The 23,289-nt window shown below is 39.4% G+C and overlaps 1 protein-coding gene across 1 annotated transcript in view; it reads right to left on the minus strand.

Annotated features, from left to right (window-relative positions):
- Positions 1-19,026, minus strand: part of ZYG11A (zyg-11 family member A, cell cycle regulator) — a gene marked incomplete at its 5' end in the record, with an annotated part of 57,267 nt that extends 38,241 nt beyond the window's left edge. Inside the window, 2 exons of the mRNA XM_082863500.1 lie at positions 5,316-5,481; positions 18,937-19,026. Coding sequence (XP_082719626.1) covers positions 5,316-5,481; positions 18,937-19,026 — 256 coding nt within the window. The remainder of the gene's footprint in view (positions 1-5,315; positions 5,482-18,936) is intronic.
- Positions 19,027-23,289: the final 4,263 nt, after the last annotated feature.

Consider the following 23,289-nt stretch of genomic DNA (forward strand, 5'->3'; position numbering starts at 1 on the left):
TCCCCGCAGCAAGAGACGCCTCCACAATGAGAAGCCTGTGCACTGCAACAAAGACCCAATGCAGCCAAAAATAAATAAATTTATTATTTTTTTAAAAGAAGGATATGAAAGGAATACTATGAACAGCTCTATGCCCACAAGTTTGATAACCTAAATTAAATGGACCAAATCCTTGAAAGGCACAATCTACCAAAACTCACACAAAAAGAAATAGACAATGTGAATGGATCTGTATCTATTAAAGAAATTGAATCAATAATTAATAACCTTCCAAAACAAAAAGCACCTGGATGGGTTCACTGGTGAATTCTACCAGACATTTAAGGAAGAAATTGTACCAGTTCTCTACAATTTCTTTCAGAGCATAGTAGCACAGTGGATACCTCCTAACTCATTCTCTGAGGCCAGCATTACCCTAACACCAGAACCACAGAGCACCTGGGACTTTCCTGGTGGAACAGTGGATAAGACTCCATACTCCCAATGCAGGGGGCCCGGGTTCAATCCCTGGTCAGGGGACTAGATCCCATATGCATGCCGCAACTAAGAGTTTGCAAGCCACAACTAAGAGTTTGCAAGCCACAACTAAGGAGCCTGCATGCCGCAACTAAGGAGCCTGCATGCCGCAACTAAGACCTGGTGCAACCAAATAAATAAAAAATAAGAAACAAACCACAGAGCTACTATGAAAGAAAACTATAGACCAATATCGCTCATGAACACAGATGCAAAAATCCTCAACAACAACCAAAAAACCTCAACAAAATATTAGCAAATCAAATCTAACAATGTATTTTTTCTTAGGGTGGGGGGGCTGCATTGGGTCTTTGTTGCTGCAGACGGGCTTTCTCTAGTTGCAGCAAGCAGGGGCTGCTCTTCGTTGCAGTGCGCGGGCTTCTCATTGCAGTGTTTTCTCTTGTTGCACAGCACAGGCTCTAGGCACGCAGGCTTCAGTAGTTGTGGCAAACGGGCTAAGTAGTTGTGGCTCATGGGCTCTAGAGCACGGGCTCAGTAGTTGTGGCACACAGGCTTAGTTGTTCCGTGGCATGTGGGATCTTCCCAGACCAGGGCTCGAACCCATGTCCCCTGCATTGGCAGGCAGATTCTTAACCACCGTGCCACCAGGGAAGTCCCAACAATGTATTTTAAAAGTACATGTATATCCTATTTAGCATGAATAACAAAAAGGATTAAAAAACTATTTTCTATACAGAAAAACTACAAAAGATTGACAGTGAAATAGAAGATTAAAACAATTATAAACCAACTAGATCTAACAGAAATCTACAGAACAACTCACCCAATAATGGCAGAATATATATTCTTCTCAAATGCACTTAGAACATTCTCCAAAATAGAGCATATATTGGGCCAAAAAACAAATCTCAATAAATTTTTTAAAACTGAAATAAAATATGTTCTCAAAGTACAGTTAAATGAATTTAAAAAGCAATAACAAAGAAATCTGGAAATTCAAAAGTATTTGGAAATTAAACAATATATTCCTTAAAACCCAGTGGGTCAAAGAAGAAATCAAAAGGGAAAAATCAGAAAATAATTTGAGATGAATGAAAAATAAAGACAACATACAAAAACTTACAGGATGCAGCTAAAGCAGTGCTTGAAGGAAATTTATAGCTCTAATTGCATATATTTAAAAAAGAAGCTCTCGAATCAATAACCTAAACTTCTACCTTAAGACACAGGAAAAAGAAAAGCAAACCAAACACAAAATGAGCAGGAGGAAGGAAATAATAAAAATTATAATGAGAATTAATGAAATGGAGGACAGAAAAGAAAATAAAAAAAAAAATCAATGAAATCAAAAGATGGTTTTCGAAAAGATCAACAAAGTTGACAAAACTTAGCTCTACTGACCAAGAAAAAAAGAGAACTCAAATTTCTAGGATGAGAATTAAAAGGGACAGAACTACTGACCTTGCAGAAATAAAATGAATTGTAAAGAAATATCATGAACAGACTGTATGCTGATAAATCTGATAATTTAAATGAAATGGGTAAGTTCACAGAATAACACAAACTACCAAAGCTACTGAAGAAGAAACAGACAATATGAATAGACCTATAACAAGTAAACAGATTGAATTAATCATCAAAAAACTATCCACATAAAGAGGCCAAGAGGGCTTTACTGTTGAAATCTACCAAACATTTAGAGAAGAATACATACCAATTCTTCACAAACGCCTCTACAAAAAAAAAAAGAGAACACCTCCCAATTCATTGAGGTCAGTTTTATCCTGATGCCAAAAATCCATATAAAGACATCACAAGAACAGAATATCACAGACCAAAATCCTTTTAAATTATGGATGCAAAAATCTTCATCAAATTACCAGCAAACTGAATCTAGCAATAAACAAAAAGATTTATACAATGTGACCAAGTGGGATTTATCCCAGAAAAGCATGGATTAACATCCAAAAGCAAATTAATGTAATACACCACATTAAAAGAATAAAAAACAAAACCCACGTGAACATTTCAACAAATGCAGAAAAAGCCAACACCCTCTTCCTGATGAATACATTCAACAAACTAAAATAGAAGGGAACCTCCTCAGCCTGTTAAGGGCAATTACAAAAAACCCAAAGCTAAAATCACTCTTAATGGTAAAAGACTAGATGCTTTCCCCCTAAGATCAGGAAAAGAAAAGGGTGAATGTTTCAATACTTCAACTTTGTATTGGAAGTTCTAGCCAGGGAAGTTGGACAAGAAAATCAAATAAAAGGCATCCAAATTGGAAAGGAAGAAGTAAAACCATTTCCATTTGCAGATGACATGATCTTGTATACAGAAAATTCTAAGAAATCCTTTAAACTATTAGAACACATAAATCAATTCAGCAAGTTTCCAGGGTATATGATTAACATAAAAAATCAATTGTAGGGACTTCCCTGGTGGTCCAGAGGTTAAGACTCCGTGCTTTCAATGCAGGGGGCACGGGTTTGATCCCTGGATGGGGAACTAAGATCCTACGTGCCACATGGCACAGCCTAATAAAAATTTTGAAAATAATTTTAAAAAATCAATTGGATTTCTGTACACTAAAAATGAACAATCCAAAAATGAAATTAAGAAAGCAATTGTGTAACAGCATCAAGAATAAAATACTTAGAAATAAATTTAACAAAGATGTAAACTTATACCCATAAATTAGAAAACATTGTTGAAATAAATTAAAGATCTATTTTAAATAAATAGCTCTCCCATGCTCATGTATTAAGGATTTCAGATCGTTAAGATGGTAAAACACTGGTGAAAATAACTAAAGATGATCTAAATAAATAGAAAGACATCATATTCATGGATCAGAAGACTTAATGCTGTTAGGATGGCAATAATCCCCAAATTGATTATACATATTTGATGCAATTCCTATTCAAATCCCAGCTGGACTGTTTGTAGAAATTGACGAGTCAATTCTCAAATTCACATGGAAATATCAGGAACCCAGAATAACCAAAACAATCCTGAAAAAGGTGAACAAAGTTGGAAGACTCACATTTAACAATTTCAAAACTCACTACAAAGCAAACAGTAATCAAGCTACTTGGTACTGACATAAGGATAGACACATCGATCAATGGAATAGAATTGAGAGTACAAAAATAAACCCATACATCAATGGTCAACTGATTTCCAACAAGGATGCCAAGACTATTCAACACAAAAAAAAGAACAGCCTTTTTAACAAATAGTGCTGGGACAACTGTATAGCCACATGCAAAATAATGAAGCTGGACCCTTACACCTCATGCCAAAAATTATTTCAAAATGGACCAAAGTACTAAACGTAAGAGTGAAAGCAATGAAACTCTTAAAAGAAAATGTAGGTGTAAAATCTTTAGGACTTCGCAATGGCTTTGGCAATGGATTCTTAGATATGATACCAAAAGCATAAGCAACAAAAGATAAATTGGACTTCATCAAAATTAAAAACTTTTGTGAGTAAAAGGACACTATCAACAAAGTGAAAAGACAATCTATAGAATGGGAGAAAATAACTGCAAACCATGTTTGATGAGGGACGTATCTTACAACTCAATAATAAAAGACAAATAACCTAATAAGAAATAGGCAAAAAATCTGAATAGAGCCTTCTCCAAAGAGAATAAACAAATGGCCAACAAGGACATGAAAAAATGCTCAATATAATTAGTCACTAGGGAAATGCAAATCAAAATCACAATAGATGCCACTTCACATCCACCAGGATGGCTATCAGAAAGTCAGATAACAAGTTTTGGTGAGGATGTGGAGAAATCTGAACTCTTGTAACACTGCTGGTGGGAACATAAAACGGTGCAGCCACGTTGGAAAAGAGTTTGGAAGTTCCTCAGAAAGTTAAACACAGCAATTCCACTCCTGGGTATACACCCCAATCCAGCATTTCCATTTTATCCAGTAATTAATCCAGCAATTCCACTCCTGGGTATACACCCAAAAGAAATAAAAACATATGCCCACACACAAATGTGTACACTAATGTTTATAGTAGCATTATTTATAATAGCCAAAATGTAAAAACAACCCAATGTTCATCAACTGAGAAATGAATAAAAAGGGGTATATCAATACAGTGGGATATTATGCAGCCATAAAAATTCAGTCGTGATTGATGTTACAACATGGATGAACCTTGACAATACTATGTTGAGTGAAAGAAGCCAGACACAAGAGGCCACATGTTGAATGATTCCATTTATATTAAATGTTCAGAAAAGGCAAATCCGTACAGGTAGAAAGTAGATTATGACTGCTTAAAATTAGGGTGGAATGGATAAGGAGATTTTTTTTAAGGTGATGAAAATTGACTGTGATGATGGCTGCACAAATCTGTGAATATACTAAAAAAATAAAAAATAAAAAAAATAACTGAATTGTATACTTTAAATGGATGAATTATACAGTACGTGAATTTTATCTCAATAATGTGTTACCCCCCAAAATTTTTCATTAAGAAAAAACTGTAACATCACAAATTAAACATAGCTCTTTGAAAGCCCGACTACAATAGGAGGTAAAGGAAAAAAATTTAAAGGTTCTTATTCACAAAGAAAAGAATGGGAGATGAGACTATAGCAAGAGCAGGGCAAGCCTAGATGCAAGACAATTTCCATCAAGGGATCCCAGAAAGATTCGGAGAACCAACCTCCACACAAACAAAATGGGAATAACTTCTGTATTTCTCACCGGGTTGCTGTGAGGAGCAAAACAGGAATTATATGTGAAAGTGCTTTTCAAATAGTAAAGTGCTATAAAAGTACACTATAAAGGAGCCTTATCATTACCTTGCCAAGTCATGACCCCAACGAATTGATCAGCTAATTCCTGAGGGAAACTCCAATGCTCCGGAAGACAAAGTGTTCCATCAGATCTTTCAGAACACAATTTCTCCAGGTTAGCAACCAGGACGTTCAGGCAGATGTTGACCAAAGAGTAGGGAGACGCCTCCTCCTAGCAAACAAACCCCCAAAGAAATGTGTTAGAACACATCTATAAAAATACAACATAAAAGTGGTCATGCCATACATCAAACTACTTAATGAGTATATCTTAAGATACATTTTCCTCTAATGATTTATATGTAATGAAACTACCTTATTCCAACTATTAACTGAATGGAAGACTTCTATCTGTTGTAGCTTCTGTTGTATCTTTAAAAAAAATTAAGTTCTCTCAACCCTTCACTTATCTCCTGTTCTCTGCCAGCCACTGAAAATACAGGGATGAGTAAGATATAGTTCTAATCCTTTTGGAGCTAACAGTTTAGTGTGGAATACATCCAATAAATCTGACAATTTCATACAACATAAGGGACTAATCAAGCAGAAATCACATGGTCATTCATTCAACAAATATTTATTGAATGATTACTACATGCCAGAGGATAAGAAGGCCTGCCTATTCCCACCCTCATAAGTGTTCACACTGTAAAAGGTTGCTATACCCAGGAGGTTGTAGAAGAATTAGAACTGACAGATGTAAAACATCTTCTCTAAGAGACTAGCATTTGTTCATTCTACAAATATTTGAGGGACTTCCTGGTGGTCCAGTGGCTAGGACTCCATGCTCCCAATGCAGGGGCCCTGGGTTCAATCCCTAGTCAGGGAAGTAGATCCCACATGCCTCAACTAAGAGTTCGCATGTTGCAACTACAGATCCCACATGCTGCAACCACGACCCAGTGCAGCCAAATAAATAAATTTTTAAAAACATATATTTGAAAGGTATGGCACTCAGACATGAAGAGAGAGTGATTAGCCAGAGATTGCATTTTTGTCAAAGGTTTTAACATGCAATACATTCACTAACCTCCACCTCACTTTTAACTGATTAAATTCCCTCCATAGTCCGAAGTATAAATTACTCCTTTACACATATCCTCAACTCCTTGTTCCCTCTCCTCCATTACACTCTAAGACATTCTCCTGGAAGAACTTCACTATTCACCTTTTTTTTTTTTTTTTAGAAAATGTCCTACAATGTGCATTTATTCCATATCATTATACATATTCACCTTTTTTATGGCAACACCCAGCAGCTAATCATCTATGAAGAGGGGAAGAGGGGACTTCCCTGGTGGTCCAGTGGTAAAGAATCCACCTTACAATGCAGGAGACCTGGGTTCGATCCCTGGTCAGGGAACTAAGATCCCACATGCCACGGGGCAATTAAGCCCACGCGCCACACCTACTGAGCTCGCACACCTCAACTAGAGCCCATGTATCCCAAACTACAGAGCTCACGTGCCCCAAACTACAGAGCCCACACACCCTGGAACCTGCAGGCCACAACTAGATAGAAGCCCGTGCACCACAATGAAAGATCCCACATGCCTCAATGAAGACCCTGTGTGCCGCAACTAAGACTCAACACAGCCAAAAATAAATAAATAAATATTTTTTAAAAAAGAAGAAGAGGGGAAGAGTCACACAACATAGTATGTCATGGAAAATTCATAAACATTAACTTCAAATGAGCCCTCAGTAGCTGGAAATCCTTCAAGGTCTCTTTAGACAGGGCACTTTCTCACCATCAGGCAAGAATTATTTCATGGCTTCTACTTGTTCCTCAAACCCATTTCATGCTGGTAACAGAATCTGACTCACTTCAGTGAGAAAAATGAAGCCACCTCACCATCAAATTTAGTTTGGAACTGCATGCATCTTTTCCTTGGTCTCCTCTTATATGGAAAACATGTACCTCCTTGCAAAGACCAACACTTCCACGTGTGCTGGCTGGATTTCATCCCTCCTGCCTTAGCCCCTCCTTGTTATTTCTTCATTCATGCACATCTTCAAACTCTCCTTCTCAAATGGATCATTCTTTTTTTTTTTTTGGCCAGGCCACACAGCTTGCGAGATCTTAGTACCCTGAGCAGGAACTGAACCTGAGCCCAGGCAGTGAAAGCACCAAGTCCTAACCTCTGGACCACCAGGGAATTCCCATCAAATGGATCACCCTTTTTTTTTTTTCCCCAATAAATTTATTTATTTTTGGCTATGTTGGGTCTTCATTGCTGTGGTGGGCTTTCTCTAGTTGCGGTGAGCGGAGGTTTCTCTTTGTTGCAGTGTGCGGGCTTCTCATTGCGGTGGTTTCTCTTGTTGCAGAGCACAGGCTCTAGGCACACAGGCCTCAGTAGTTGTGGCACGTGGGCTTCAGCAGTTGTGGCACGTGGGCTCAGCAGTTGTGGCTCATGGGTTCTAGAGTGCAGGCTCAGTAGTTGTGGCGCACGGGCTTAGCTTCTCTGCAGCATGTGGGATCTTCCCAGACCAGGGCTCGAATCTGTGTCCCCTGCATTGGCAGGCGGATTCTTAACCACTGTGCCACCAGGGAAGCCCCTGGATCACTCTTAACATACAATTTATGCTCTATTATTTGCCTTAAAAACAAAAGCCTTCTGTTGACCCCCACATCCTCTTCAACCATATTTCTTCAGTAAGTTTACTCTGCACGCTGTAATCACTATCCTGTTATTCATTTTTGTTTTTCTTTTAACTGCGGTATAATTTACATATAGCAAAAAAATTACTTTTTGGTGTAGTTAGTTCAACGAGTTTTGACTGATGCATATAGTCGTGTACTACCACCATAATAAAGATATAGAACAGTTCCATGACCCAAAAATTCTCTAGTGTCCCTCTGCAGACAATCCCTCCCACCAACCCCAAGCAACCACTTATCTTCGTTCTGTCCCCAGTGTTCTGCCTTCTCCTAAATGTCATATAAGTAGAATCATTAAGTAACTGGCCCTTTTGAATCTGACATCTTTCATTTTGCATAATGCATTTAACAAAGATTCATCTGTGTTGCTGCATGTTTTTGTAATTTGTTCCTTTTTATTGCTGAGAAGCATTCCACTGCAATGAATATACCACAATTTCTTTATTCACCAACTGAAGGGCGTCTGGATTACTTGAAGTTTTTGACAATTTTGAATAAAGCCGCTATAACTATTCACAAAGTCTTGTGGGAACACAGTTTTCGTTTTTCTTGGGCAGTTACCTAAAAATGGGATTCCTGGGTCCCTGGAATTCAACACTTCCTACATGTTAAGCATGTATTTAACTTTACATAACAGAGTGCTAACCCGTTCTTAGAATGTGATCGTACTATTTTGCATTCCCAAAAGAACATATGAGAGTTTCAACTGCTCCAAATCCTCGCCATTTCAGAATTCATGTCAGAAAGGAGCCAACGAAGCAAAAAAATTCCCTGAAACAGTCTCAGCAGACTTTTACTTGGGTCTCATACCCAGAATTGGTTCATATGCCCATGTGAAAATGGAAATTCTGCTTCCTGTGGGTAATTTCTCTAGATCTATCTTCCAGGTTACTATTTCTTTATTCTGTGGCATTTAGTTCTTCATTGTTGAATTGTATATTGTTCTTTTTTCATTTTTATTTCATCTTTTATTTCTTTAATAAATTTTAAATACACTTATTTTATACTGTTTCAGTAATACCATTTTCTGAAGTCTCTGGGAATCTAATTCTGTTAGTTATTGATTCTGTTGATTTTTTTAAGATTTTTTTTTAATATGGACCATTTTTAAAGTCTTTATTAAGTTTGTTACAATATTGCTTCTGCTTTACGTTTTGCTTTTTTGGCTGTGAGGCATGTGGGATCTTAGCTCCCTGACCAGGGACTGAACCTGCACCCCCTGCATTGGAAGGCGAAGTCTTAACCATTGGACCACCAGGGAAGTCCCTCTGTTGACTCTTAATCATAGAGGTTCATGTTTTATAATTTAAGATGGTGAGCTAATTTTTTTTTTTTTTAAGGCCACACAGCACGGCATACAGGATCTTAGTTCCCTGACCAGGGATCGAACCCGTGCCCCCTGCATTGGGAGCACAGAGTCTTAACCACTGGACTGTCAGGGAAGTCCATGAGCTAATCTTTAGTGAGAGTTTACTAGACTCCTGTGAAGCCTGGGAAGAAGATATGTCACATCAGAGAGATTATGCTAAATGCTACTTACTTAGGGGCATCACCAGGGGCCATTTTGATAATTTCTCAGCTACACATTTCCTGAACCAAGCTAGAAATGTCAGTTAAAACCCTTAGTCTGTATGAGGACAGACCTGTGATAGCAAATTTTTAGGACATATTTTTCTCACTCAAAATCCAAGCCAAAACTGACAAGTTTCCCTGTTTCCCTTTCCCATAAGCAGATTGTTTTAGACCTACCATTTCACTGAAGTATGACCAGCCTTTGTTAACCCATGTTTACATATACACACATATATGTATATATTACAGTTCACAGTCTCCATTCAAACTTCCCGCCGGCTTTTGGCAAATGTCTAGTCTCTAATCTTTGGTTATTTTAGGGCCTGCTTACAGTGGTGATTTCCAGCTTCTTTGAATTGGGTGGGGATGCTCAGGATTTTCCTTACTTCGCATTTGAAAGTGTTTGTTATATTTTATCCAGAATATTTCCTTTTAAGACTTTATGACATTATTTGCCATATTATTGGACATGGCAGCCTCATTTTCAAAATACAGTAAAGGGGACTTCCCTGGTGGTGCAGTGGTTAAGACTCCGTGCTCCCAATGCTGGAGGCCGGGGTTCAATCCCTGTCAGGGAACTAGATCCCACATGCATGCTGCAACTAAGAGTTCACATGTCACAACTAAGGAGCCCATGTGCTGCAACTAAAGACCCAGCAAAAACAAATAAATATTTTTTAAATACAGTAAAGATTAAATCCATATAAAAGATGTTTAGAACATATGTAAAATATTTAAATAATATCATAAAATATAAAACAATATAAATATTTTTAGATATGGGGATATATGTATAGCTGATTCACTTTGTTATAGAGCAGAAATTAACACACCATTGTAAAGCAATTATACTCCAATAAAGATGTTAAAGATAAATAAATAGGGGGCTTCCCTGGTGGCGGCGCAGTGGTTGAGAGTCCGCCTGCCAATGCAGGGGACACAGGTTCGTGCCCGGGTCTGGGAAGATCCCACATGCCGCGGAGCGGCTGGGCCCGTGAGCCATGGCTGCTGAGCCTGCGCGTCCGGAGCCTGTGCTCCGCAACGGGAGAGGCCACAACAGTGAGAGGCCCACGTACCGCAAATAAATAAATAAATAGATAGATAGATAGATAAATAAATAAAAATAAAAAGAACTCGAACACAGTAAAATATATATATATATATAAATACTTTTAAAACATTCTTGTATTCACCACACAGCTTAAATAGAATATACCAAATTTCTGAAGTTCCTTATGTACCCTTCCCTGATGCTACTTCTCATCCCTTCACCCAGAGGTAATCATTATCCTGAATACTGTTTAGTTCTGCATGTTTTTGAACTTTATATAAATAGAATTATACTACAGTATTCTGTTACTGGTTTTTGTTTTATAAATCAGTAGCATGTTTTAGAGGTCGATTTCCCATCAAGATCACTAATGACTAACGACTCTGCCTCTATAATATCTAACTACTGATTACATGATTCTAAATATTATCTATAAATCCAATGAATTCTAGATTACTACCTCCAGGTCAGATCTCTCTTTAAGCCACAGTGTTAGATAACCAGTTGTCTCCTTGACATATCTACTTAACTGTGTCACAAATACTTCAAACTCACCATGTATGAAACTGAACTTCCCCGGTCTTTCCCTACTCAGTAAACAGCATCACATCTACTCAGCTGCTTAATCTTTACTGACATTTCCTTACCCTTAATCAACATCCCACACAAGACAGACATCCAATAAATTAGCAAATCCTGTTGGCTCTACTTGTGCCAGACATCTTCCATTTGCTACCTACCTCACACCCAGATCCACTCCTTAATCTTCTCTACCTCTACTCTGAGGTGACTTGTGTGGAATCACTACAGATAATTTCCCCAGCTCTTTCTCTTTTAAAGTACCCTGGGCTGGCTATGTCTCCCTCATCACTCCTCTAAAATCAGTCCTCTCTCCTGCTACTGACTAAAGGTTTGCATTCTTCTGAAGTTTTTTTTTTTTTTTTAATATTTATTTATTTATTTGGCTGCACCAGGTCTTACTTATGGCACGCGGGATCTCCATTGCCACCTGCAAGACCTTCATTACAGCATGCGGGATCTTTAGTTCCGCATGAGAGATCTTCAGTTGAGGCCAGTGGGACCTTCACTTGTGGCCTGCAGGCTCTTAGTTGCAGCATGTGGGATCTAGTTCTCTGACCAGGAATTGAACCCAGGCCTCCTGCATTGGGTCGTGGAGTCTTAACCACTGCACCACCAGGAAAGTCCCCCCAAAATTCTTATGTTGAAATCTACCCTCTAATTTGATGATATCTGGAGGGAGGAACCTCAGGAAGTCATTAGGTCACGAGGGTGAAGCCCTCACTGAATGGAATTAGTGCCCCTATCAGAGAGACCCCAGAGAGTTCCCTTGTCCTTTCTGCCATGTGAGAACACAGTAAAAAGATGTATATGAACAAGGAATTGGGCTCTCACCAGACACCAAATTCCCCAGCACCTTGATCTTGGACTTCCTAGCTTCCAGAACAGTGAGAAATAAATTTATGTTGTTTATAAGTCACCCAGTCTACAGTATTTTAGTTATAGCGGCCCAGATGAACTAAGATATTCCTTCTGAGAGCTCCTTTGGGCCTAGGGGTGGCAATAGCTACTGTTACTGCACATTGAGTAGTATATTATTGTGGTTTTCCATACCTCTCCCTTATCGTTGGAAGTAGTCCCTTAATTAAACCCTCATTAAATTATCCCTATTCTGAATGTGTCATCTATTTCCTGCTGTGAGTATGACTGTTAAACCTCCCAAATAAATTTCTAGTTCATCCCCTTTCTAGCTCCACTACTAATTTCTAATCCAAGTCACTGCCATATCTTTTCCTAGAATACTAAAAAACTGCAAATTAGTTTCTCTACTTTCACTCTTAATCCTTTTCCAATCCATCTCCACCCAGAGTTTAAACTCATCATTTCTAAAATATAAACAGTACTATATAACTCTCCTAATGAACATGCTTTAATGGGTACAAGGTAAAAAAACAAAACAAAACAAAAGCTGCATTTTATATACAACTGACATTTAATTGGAAAATTAAATTTAAAAAATTTACAATAGCATTTTTGTTTTCTTTTGATTTGATTTTTGGCCACACCATGTGGCATGCGAGATCTTAGTTCCCCAACCATGGATCAAACCCGTGCCCCCTGCGCTTGGGAGTGCAGAGTCTTAACCACTGGGCTGCCAGGGAATTCCCCACAATAGCATTTTAAAAACCTCAGTGGGGACTTCCCTGGCGATCTAGTGGTAAAGAACCTGCCTTCTGGGCTTCCCTGGTGGCACAGTGGTTGAGAGTCTGCCTGCCGATGCAGGGGACACGGGTTCGTCCCCTGGCCTGGGAAGATCCCACATGCCGCGGAGCGGCTGGGCCCGTGAGCCATGGCTGCTAAGCCTGCGCGTCCGGAGCCTGTGCTCTGCAACGGGAGAGGCCACAACAGTGAGAGGCCCGCGTACCGCAAAAAAAAGAAAAAAATAAAAGATCGTGTGTGCCGCAACTAAGACCCAATGCAGACAAAATAAATAAATAATAAATTTTAAAAAAATAATTGAACAAAAATTAAAAAATTAAAACCTCAGGGAATTCCCTGGCGGTCCAGTGATTAGGAACATGTACTTCCACTGCTGGGAGCACGAATACAATCCCTGATCAGGGAACTAAGGACCCGCATGACCCAAGGCATGGTCCCCCCTAAAAAAAAAATCTGTTTTAAAAACCTCACATATAGGCCTGACTCAGGAAGACAACAAAAATCTAAATACAATAGTATCCATAAAGTTTAGCTTACAATAAAATATGGTAAGAATCAGGACAGAAAATAAAATTAGTCAACAGAAACAGACCCAGGGAATCCCCTGGAGGTCCAGTGGTTAGGACTCCGTGCTTTCACTTTCACTGCCTAGGGTGCGGGTTCAATCCCTGGTCAGGGAACTGAGATCCCACAAGCTGCACAATGCCAGGAAGGGAGGGAGAGAGGAAGGAACCCAGAAATAACATAATTAGCAGACAAGAACTTTAAAACAGATATTATAATTCATGGATATAGAGGAGAATATGAATATAATGAGGGAATAAATATGCAATCTCAACACAGAAGTGCAAGATCTGAAAAAGACCCAAATGGAACTTTCAGAGTTGAAAAATACATTATTTAATGTAAACAACACATTAGATGATATTATCAACAGATTAGATACTACAAAATTAAAGATAAGTGAAGTTGAAGGTAGCGCAATAGAAACTATCTAAACTGAAACAGAAAAAGTCTGGGGAAAAAAAGTGGAGAATCCTAGAACTCCAAGGGACAATCTTAAGCAGTTTAATACAAATGTATAATTAAAACTCCAGAAGAAAGGAGTTATTGGGGAAGAAAAAATATTTTAAGAAATAATGGTCAAGGAGGACAATGTCCTACACTTGGAATCTATGAAATTATTTTACAGTTTAATACTTATTGAATTACACAGTTAATTCACCAGGTACAAAGAATAACAAACTTAATAGCTTTCTTTTTTAAAAAGTCAAAAAATATTGACTTTAGATACCAAATATAAACCCACTGATCCCAGAAGCAAAAATGGACCCAAAGTGAAATAAACAAAAGATACCACAACATAATAAATGTCTAGAAACCAACAATAAAGAGAAAAACCTTAAGACTGGGGGAGGGGGGAACCAGAGGTAATGTGGACACATTTTTAAAAAAAAAAAAGAAGCATGACCACTAAATTTTCATCAGAAGCAATACTAGCCAGAAGACAATGAAACAACATTTTCAGGGATTTCCCTGGGGGGCCAGCGGTTACAACTCCACGCTCCCAATGCAGGGGGCCCAGGTTTGATCCGTGGTCAGGGAACTAGATCCCATATGCCACAACTAAGAGTTAGAATGCCACAACTAAAGATGTCGCATGCCACAACTAAGAACCAGTGCAGCCAAATAAATAAATAAATAAATATTAAAAAAAAAAAAAAACTAAGTGCAATGAAAATATCTTTCAGAAATAAAAGTAAAATAAAGACATTTTCAGACTTTTTTTCTTATTTCCTAATTCCTTTAAGAAATAACTGATTGATCAAAGAAAAAGTAAAAACAATATATTGTGCAATTTCTAACATGGAGAAGTAAAATGTATTATTTCAAAAGTACAAAGTACAGGAAAGAGGTGAGAACATGAAAGAATACTGTTGTAAGGTGAAGCGATATATTTAAAAGTAGACTGTGGTAAGTCAAACATGTAAATTTTAAAACCTGGAGCTATGACTCTCAAACTTAGGACCTCTTTATACTCTTAAAAATTGTATTACATCTTTCAACATTTTCTGCATTAAAACTAAGAAATCTTTAAAATATGTATTAATTCATTTAGTTAAAAGTTAAAATAAAAATCAAATGTTGACACAAAGAACATTTTTTTATTTTCTGGCCACACCGTGTGGCTTGCAGGATCTTAGTTCCCAGACCAGGGATTGAACCCTGGCCTCGGCAGTGAAAGCACCAAGTCCTAACCACTGGACCTCCAGGGAATTCCCAAGAAAGAACATTTTTTTAAAACAGCTATATTTTCAAAAAGAATTTTTAAAAGTTTAGTGACAACGGCAGCACTGTTTTACATTTTTGCAAATTTCATTAATGTGTGACTTAATGAAAGAGAATGCAGTCTTAGAGACCCCAGAGGTCTTGAGTCCACATTTAAAAAACTGCTATCTTTGAGTGACCATTAAAGAGAGTTGGGGTGGGGCAGGGAAAGGAGAGGAACAGAACTAGTAAGTCAACAGAAGAGATAAAATGAAACTTTAAAAATACTCAACTGAGGGAATTCCCTGGCAGTCCAGTGGTTAGGACTCCGTGCTTTCACTTCTGAGGGTGCAAATTCAATCCCTGGTCGCAGAACTAAGGTTCTGCAAGCTGCGCAGCATAGCCAAAAAATATGTATGTATATACTCAGTTGAAAAGAAGCCGCGCAAAGGAGAAACACGACAACAAACACATAGGACAAATAGAACACAAACAGCAACTGAAACACAACAATTTTGATAATTATATTTACTCTAATTTAAAAGGCACAGATTGTCAAACTGGATTAAAAAAGCAAGCCTGCTGTTTACAATAGATGGGCTTTAAACAACACAGCATTGTTTAAAAAACACTAACCATACGGACACTGGAGTGACTATGTTAATGTCAGAAAAAGAAGCCTTCAGGAAAAGAATATTATCAGAAATCAAGATGGACATTTCATAATGATAAAAGGATGAATTCATCAAGAAGACATAATTCCTAATGTATATGCACTTACTAACAGCTTCAAAGTTCATAAAGTAAAAACTGAAAGAATAAACAGAAAAATTGATGATTACAGTTGGAAATTAACACTTGTCTTCAGCAACTGATAAAAACAAGTAGATGGAAAATGAATAAGAATATAGATTAACATTGGGAAATCCCTGGCAGTCCAGTGCTTAGGACTCTGCGCTTCCACTGCAGGGGGCACAGGTTGGATCCCTGGTAGGGGAACTAAGATCCTGCATGCCACACTGTGTGGCCAAAAAAAAAAATGAATATAGATTAACATTCTCAATCAACTTGACCTGACCTTCATAGAATACTATACCCAACTACAGAACACATACTCCTTTTAAGTGCACATGAACATGCACCAAGATAGACAATATCTGAGCCATAAAACAATCTCAATAAATATAAATGGATTGAAATCACAGAGCATGTTTTCTGACAACAACGTATTTGCATTAAACAAAAAGATATGTGGAATATCCCCAACTATTTGGGAATTAGGCAGTACACTTCTAAATATCCCATGGGTCAAAGAAGGACTCTTAACAGTACTTATAAAATATTTTTAACAATATATCAAAATTTATGAGCATTTCCCCCAAGAAGTAGATATAGTTTAAAACCTTCCCTCAGGGGGAGGGATAAATTGGGAGTTTAGGATTGACATAACACACTACTATATTTAAAACAGATAACCAACAAGGACCTACTGTATAGCACAGGAAACTCTGCTCAATATATTCTGTAATAACCTAAAGAGGAAAAGAATTTGAAAAAGAATAGATATATGTATAACTGAATCACTCTGCTGTACACCTGAAACTAACACAACATTGTAAATCAACTATAGTCCAATATAAAATAAAAATTAAAAAAAAATCCCCCAAAGAAATTAAAGTCTCAATGGTTTCACTGGTGAATTCTGTTAAACATCTAAGGAATAAATAATACCAATATCCCACAAACTCAAAAAACTGAATAGGGAACACTTCCCAACTCATATTTTAAGGCCAACATTATCTAGATACTAAAACCAGATAATTTTTTTTTTTTTTTTTTTTTTGCCCTTGCCGCGTGGCTTGTTGGATCTTAGTTCCTCGACTAGGGATCAAACCCGGGCCCACAGCAGTGAAAACGCAGAGTCCTAACCACTGGACCACCAGGGAATTCCCAGATAAAATATTTTTAAAGAGCAATTTGCCTCATAAACATGGACATAAACAATATTTCAAAAATACTAGCAATAGAATTCTTCGATATATAAAAATAATACATCATGACCAGGTGGTGTTTATTCCTAGAATGTAAAGTTAAATTCACAATCAATAAAATCCACCACATTAACACAATAAAGAACAAAAACATCTTATTAAATGCTGAAAAAGCACTCAACAAAATTCAACACACATTGATTCAACACATTCATGATTTAAAAAAACAAAAACAGGGCTTCCCTGGTGGCGCAGTGGTTGAGAGTCCGCCTGCTGATGCAGGGGACATGGGTTCGTGCCCCGGTCTGGGAGGATCCCACATGCCGCGGAGCAGCTGGGCCCGTGAGCAATGGCCGCTGAGCCTGCGCGTCTGGAGCCTGTGCTCCGCAATGGGAGAGGCCACAACAGTGAGAGGCCCGCGTACCGCAAAAGAAAAAAAAAAAGTATTTACAGTACTACCAAAAACAGGGATAAATTTAACAAAATATGTAAAAGACCTTTACACCAAAAACTACAAAACACTGCTAAATAAAATTAAATACAGCATAGAGAAATATATCTAAAGGAAAAGTATTCATGCATTGTACAACTTTTAAAATTAATTAAAAATAAAATCTTAACCAAAAAAACGAGTGTACATAGTGCAGTATGGAACCAGACAGAAAATGGATTATTAGTCTGATCACTTTTCTAAAGAAAACCTTGTTTTTCAATTCCAGTCAGCGCCAACAAAAAATGTGCTTGACACGCTGTATCAGTACATACATTAAAAACGCAGCTTTTCCATTAGCTACAAACAAATTTACAAATTATTTAGGCAGCTTTTAAAAGTGAGTCCAAAAGGGTCTACAGGAATACAGGCTAGATCTTTGAAGGACACAAAAGCCAACACGGCGTCAGCGTGTAAAGTCCAACCTCAATCAGGATATTTCCTTCCCCCCCCCCATACTAATTGTCGGTTGAGCGTTCATTAGATTTTGAGTTCTAAGAGCGGTAGCCCTTGGGATGTTGTAGAACATGGAGTCTGACATCAAAACAACTGATGTCAGGCTCCAGATCATTAGAAAGTCAAGGAACGGTTCTCAATTTCCCTATACACCAGTAAAATGCCTACAAAAAAATCCGAGATTACTCTAGAAATGCAATACCTGACACACAGTAGGCGCCAAATACAAACTCTTTTGGTTTGCATTTTACTCAGTTTAGTCTAACAGGCATTCCGACGGAAAAGAGAGGGAAACAAACACGTGGAATTTAAGGAATTTCAGTCTTCCGGGCTCCAGTGCCCCCCGCCGGGCTCAGAAGGTCTTTCCTGTTAACGATCCCGGGACCGACAGGTCACGGCCTCTGGGAATCAACAGATCCCCAACACACGGGGAACGGTCGAGGTTTGAGGCATTTGGGTGCATCATGACAAAAAGCGCCACCGTCTACTACGGGCCAAGTCTAAAGCCATGCCCAGCACTTACGTCTACATTTACACCACCCTGCAAAATAGCTGCCGCCCTCGCAGGCACAGGTGAGCATCAGAGACCTGAGCAGGGGACTCGCCCAAGGTCACGCGGGAGGCGGGACTCATCCCGCCGCCCCTCCTCTCAGCTGCGCAGGGTCTGCTCGCTCGGCTCCAAGGCTGGGACGCCCTGGGAGGAAAACTCTTCTCCGGCATGCACTTCCTATAAAAGATAGAAGCCTGGCAGGGGGCTCAGCCTCTTCAGACTTTACCCCCGCGTCGGTCAAACGAGCCAACAAGTGCCTCAACACAGTCCCCGACGACTCGCCGTGCTCGCCAGGGGCCTGGCGTCCCGCCTAGGCTCGCGTTCCCCCCTCCCCCTCCCCGGTGCTCACCTGCGCCACGCCGCAGCCCAGGTCGTCCTTATGAGCGTCCGGAGGGACGATAGTCCGGGGCGAGAGGCCTGGGTGCAAGAAGTGAACCATGGCGAGCCCCGCCGGAAAGGCGTCGAGGAGAGAGCGGCCGTCGAGCGGGCCCGGATCCCGCGAGAGGTGGTCTCGACCGGCACCGGAAAGCAGCTGAACAGCGCCCGCTCGGCGGGCAGGCACTCTGCGCTCTTGCGGAAGGTTTGGGCTTTTGTAAAGCACTCGTCCGCCGCAGACCCCGCCCCCAGGACGGCCTTCCCCACCCACACCGGGCCGACCACCCCTCCACGCCTTGAGGGCCCAACAGCCCTTCTTCCGCCTTTTTGACGCTCCAGAGACCAATCTTAGGCCTCCCGAACCACTCGCCCAACTCCTACACATCCCTCTGAGACCGTCTCCCTCCAACCGACACCATAGGGCTAGGTACCACATTCTTGTCGCCGGTCAAAGGCATGGCCATGGACCAGCTCTGTGGAGTTGGGAAATAGAATGTGGTGGGCCCTCCGTGTCCCCAGGGACATTGGTTTCAGGATCCACCATATGCAAATCCTCTGAAACTGAAGTACCTTATATAAAATGGTGTAACATTTGCATATAACCTAGGCACCTTGTCCACTATACTTCAAATCACCTCTAGAGTGCTTATACTAATACAGTGTAAATGCTGTGTAAATAGCGGCTGGTACTGGCAAATTCAACTTTTGCTTTTTGAAATTTTATGGAATTTTTTTCCTGAACATCTTCCATAGCGGTTGAATCCAGGGATGGAGAGCCCGTGCATAAGGAGGGCTGATTGTATACATTTTTTAATTACTTATGGCTGTGTTGGGTCCTCGTTGCTGGGCACAGGATTTCTCTAGTTGCGGCGAGCGGGGGCTACTCATTGCGGTGGCTTCTCGTTGCGGAGCACGGGCTCTAGGGCATGCAGGCTTCAGTAGTTGTGGCACACGGGCTCAGTAGTTGTGGCTCACAGGCTCTAGAGCACAGTCCCAGTAGTTTTGGCGCACAGGCTTAGTTGCTCCGCAGCACGAGGTATCCTCCCAGTCCAGGGATCAAACCTGTGTCCCCTGCATTGGCAGCGCAGGCGGATTCTTAACCACTGCACCACCAGGGAAGCCCCTACATTTTGAAATCTATTTTTTAAAGTCCTTTCTCCTACACATCTGGCAACAGCACCTCTCTTATATCAGACCTTTGTTTCACCTTCTACTGACATTGGATGAATCAAATATCAAAACCACTTCTGATCTAGTAAGTACACAAACTGAACTGCTCAGCTTTCTTGTGACCTAAAAAATATGGAGAAGACCCTTCTAACCTGCTGCAAGAAAGAAACCCTGAGAGAGAGTAGTGAATTAGAACACTTTAGCTAATTTAAGAGAATTTAGTTATTAAGAGTAGGGGGCTTGGATTTGAATCCTGCTTTGGAATGCCTGCTCAGCCACCTACTAACTTGTGAACCTTGGACAAGGTTTTTAATTTCTCTGAAGCTCAACTTCCCCATCAGTAAAATGGGATGAGAATGCCTTATCTCACAGGGTTAATATAAGGATTAAATAAGATAATGTATGTAGGGAGTTCCCTGGTGGTCTAGTGGTTAGGATTCCACGCTTTCACTGCCATGGTCCAGGTTCAATCCCTGGTAGGGGAACTGAAATCCCTCAGCTGCACGACAAAAAAAAAAAATAGAAAAAAAAAGATTATGTAAAACACATGAAAATGAGTAATGAAACAAGTCCTTGATAAGTGGATTCAAATGTTAAAGTTATTTTTCGAGTTCAAATAACTGCAAAATGCTTTCCTTTCACATTTATTCTTTTATTTAATCTTCATACAAATAGAAATCCCAGGCCTTAGGTATCTCCATTTTACCCATAGAGAAACTGAACTACCTGAGGGATTGAACAGACAAGTTAAATTTTACCTACCTGATGCGTGGAAAACCTGGGAGTCAAAGTTGAGTTTTCTAAATCCAAATCCAATCAATGTTCTTTTTTAAATTTAATTTTTATTTTAGATTGGACTATAGTTGATTTACAATGTTGTGTTAGTTTCAGGTATACTTTTTTAAATTTAATTTTTATTTTATATTAGAGTACATTAAATGGACTATTTCCTAACTTCTATCAACTCTCCAACACCTCTTCCTCCAACCATACTGTGTTTCCTCTTTCACTGAAAAAAGAAAAGAATCAAAAAGAACATTCCAAGCTCCCCCCATCACATCTACCCACCTACCAGTATAGGCTCTCTGTCTTTGCATTCCCTCCTATTACTATGAACTATTTATACCCTTATCTAAGGCCAACTCTGGACTTGTGCAATAGATCTCATCTTCCCTTGCTTAGTCAAAGACATCATCCAGCAACATCCTTTCTCCTAAATTATCATTTTTCCCCCTCCTTCTTGGATCATTCCCACCAGCTGATATTTTTCCCATAATTAAAAAAAAAAACAAAACACTTCTTTTGACCTAATTTCCCTATTCAGGTATTGCCCTCACATCTCTTCCATCCTTTAGAGCAAAACTTATCCAAAATGTGGTCTGCACTTGCTGTCTCCAATTTTTCTCTTACCATTTTCTTTCACCTCTGCCACTCTACTAACCGTTCTTGTTAACTTCAAAGTTGCTAAATTCAGTTGTCACTCCTCTCTCATCTTATTTGTTCGGCAGCATTTGACCCAAGTGACCCATTTGACCCATGCCACAGAGCAACTAAGCCCACGCGCCACAACTACTGAGCCTGCACTCTAGAGCCCGCGAGCCACAACTACTGAAGCCCACGCACCTAGAGCCTGTGCTCTGCACCAAAGAGAAGCCACCACAATGAGAAGCCCGCACACCACAACAAAGAGTAGCCCCCACTCGCTGCAACTAAAGAAAGCCCACACACAGCAACAAAGACCCAATGCAGCCAAAAATAAATTTTAAAAAAAATTAGGTACTGAAATTGCTTCAGTTCTAGAAATGTACCTTTGCACATTCATTGTTGTCCATGCCACCTCCCCCTACTAAGTAATTCCTATTAATCCTTCTGATCTCACTGAGATGTCACTTCCTTTAGAGAGCCTTCACTGACATGCCCCACCCTTTTCCTGAAAACTCTGAATAGGTAGGGGAAGGATAGTGCAGAAACATAGAAATTGGTAAGTTTCAAGAAATTAAACTTCTGAAATGAAATTAGGAAACCAGAGTCAAGATTTCTTTAAATCGTGGTTGGATATCTTTAAGGACTTTGTAAAATTTCTTTAGCTTTGTTGGCATGAAGTATAGGGGAAAGGTCATGAGCTCTGATGTCAAAAAAGCCTGAATTCAGATTCCATCTCCACCCTACCTTTGGGTAGTTACTTAACCTATGAGCCTCAGTTTCCTCTTCTGGAAAGTGAGCTAAATAAAGAATAATACCAAACTTGCAGAATTTCAAAAACTAAGTGATTGTCTAACACCCCATGTGTTATTTTTGTGTTCTCAAGTAGACAGGATGATTTCTAAGGGTCATGTGAAGCTCTGTGACTTTGAGCAAGTCTTTGTCTCTTTCTGGGCATCAGAAACACAAAGACTAGCTACTAAGTCTTTGTCTTATCTGTCTGTAGATTCGGTTTATTTCTCCTACTGTAGTGATCAGCAGTAAAACCTGTATTATCATAGAAAGAGCCTGCTTAGGAAACAAAGAAACTGGAACCACAGAGGAGTACAAATCATCAATGGCCCTAAAGAAAAGGTTGCCTCTATTTAGGGAGGGGCAGCCTAGAGTTCAGAGAGCGCCCTCTTGACTAGTCTCCTTCTTTACTAACTTAATTAGTAAAAGGTAACACACTGAAGTAGTGAACTTGAAGAAAGAGAAACCACTCCTGGGGAACCAAATTAACTAAGGAAATGGTTCCCTAAGGCTGATCCAAAGACTTTTGTTGTCTTTATCACAGGTGGGCATCAAAATGAGTAAAATAAGGACAAGTGATACATATAAAACTACATGCATCCATTTAAAGTACTGTCCTTTATTCTGACATTATGTCTTCCTATTTATTGGTTTTAACGATTTTTTATTTATTTATTTTTTTTAATGAACTTACTGTGAACCCTGTTGGGAGGAAAAACTCCTCTACCAACTTAGGTCCGATTGTTGGAAGTGGAAGGAGACCTGTAAATTAACTGAGAACAGATAAACCAGAGAAAAATTTATTACACACAGTGGAATATCCTACATAGACAGTAACTCCTCGTACAGCTATGGGGAAAGGTTTACATCCTGGCTTAGTAAGACAGGGGAGTTGGTTTAGGGCTTCAAAGGATGGAAAGTTATGAGTGTTGTTTGTACAATT

The sequence above is a fragment of the Leucopleurus acutus genome (genome assembly GCF_964270905.1).
Source record: "Leucopleurus acutus genome assembly, chromosome: 2".
Taxonomy (NCBI): Eukaryota; Metazoa; Chordata; class Mammalia; order Artiodactyla; family Delphinidae; genus Leucopleurus; species Leucopleurus acutus.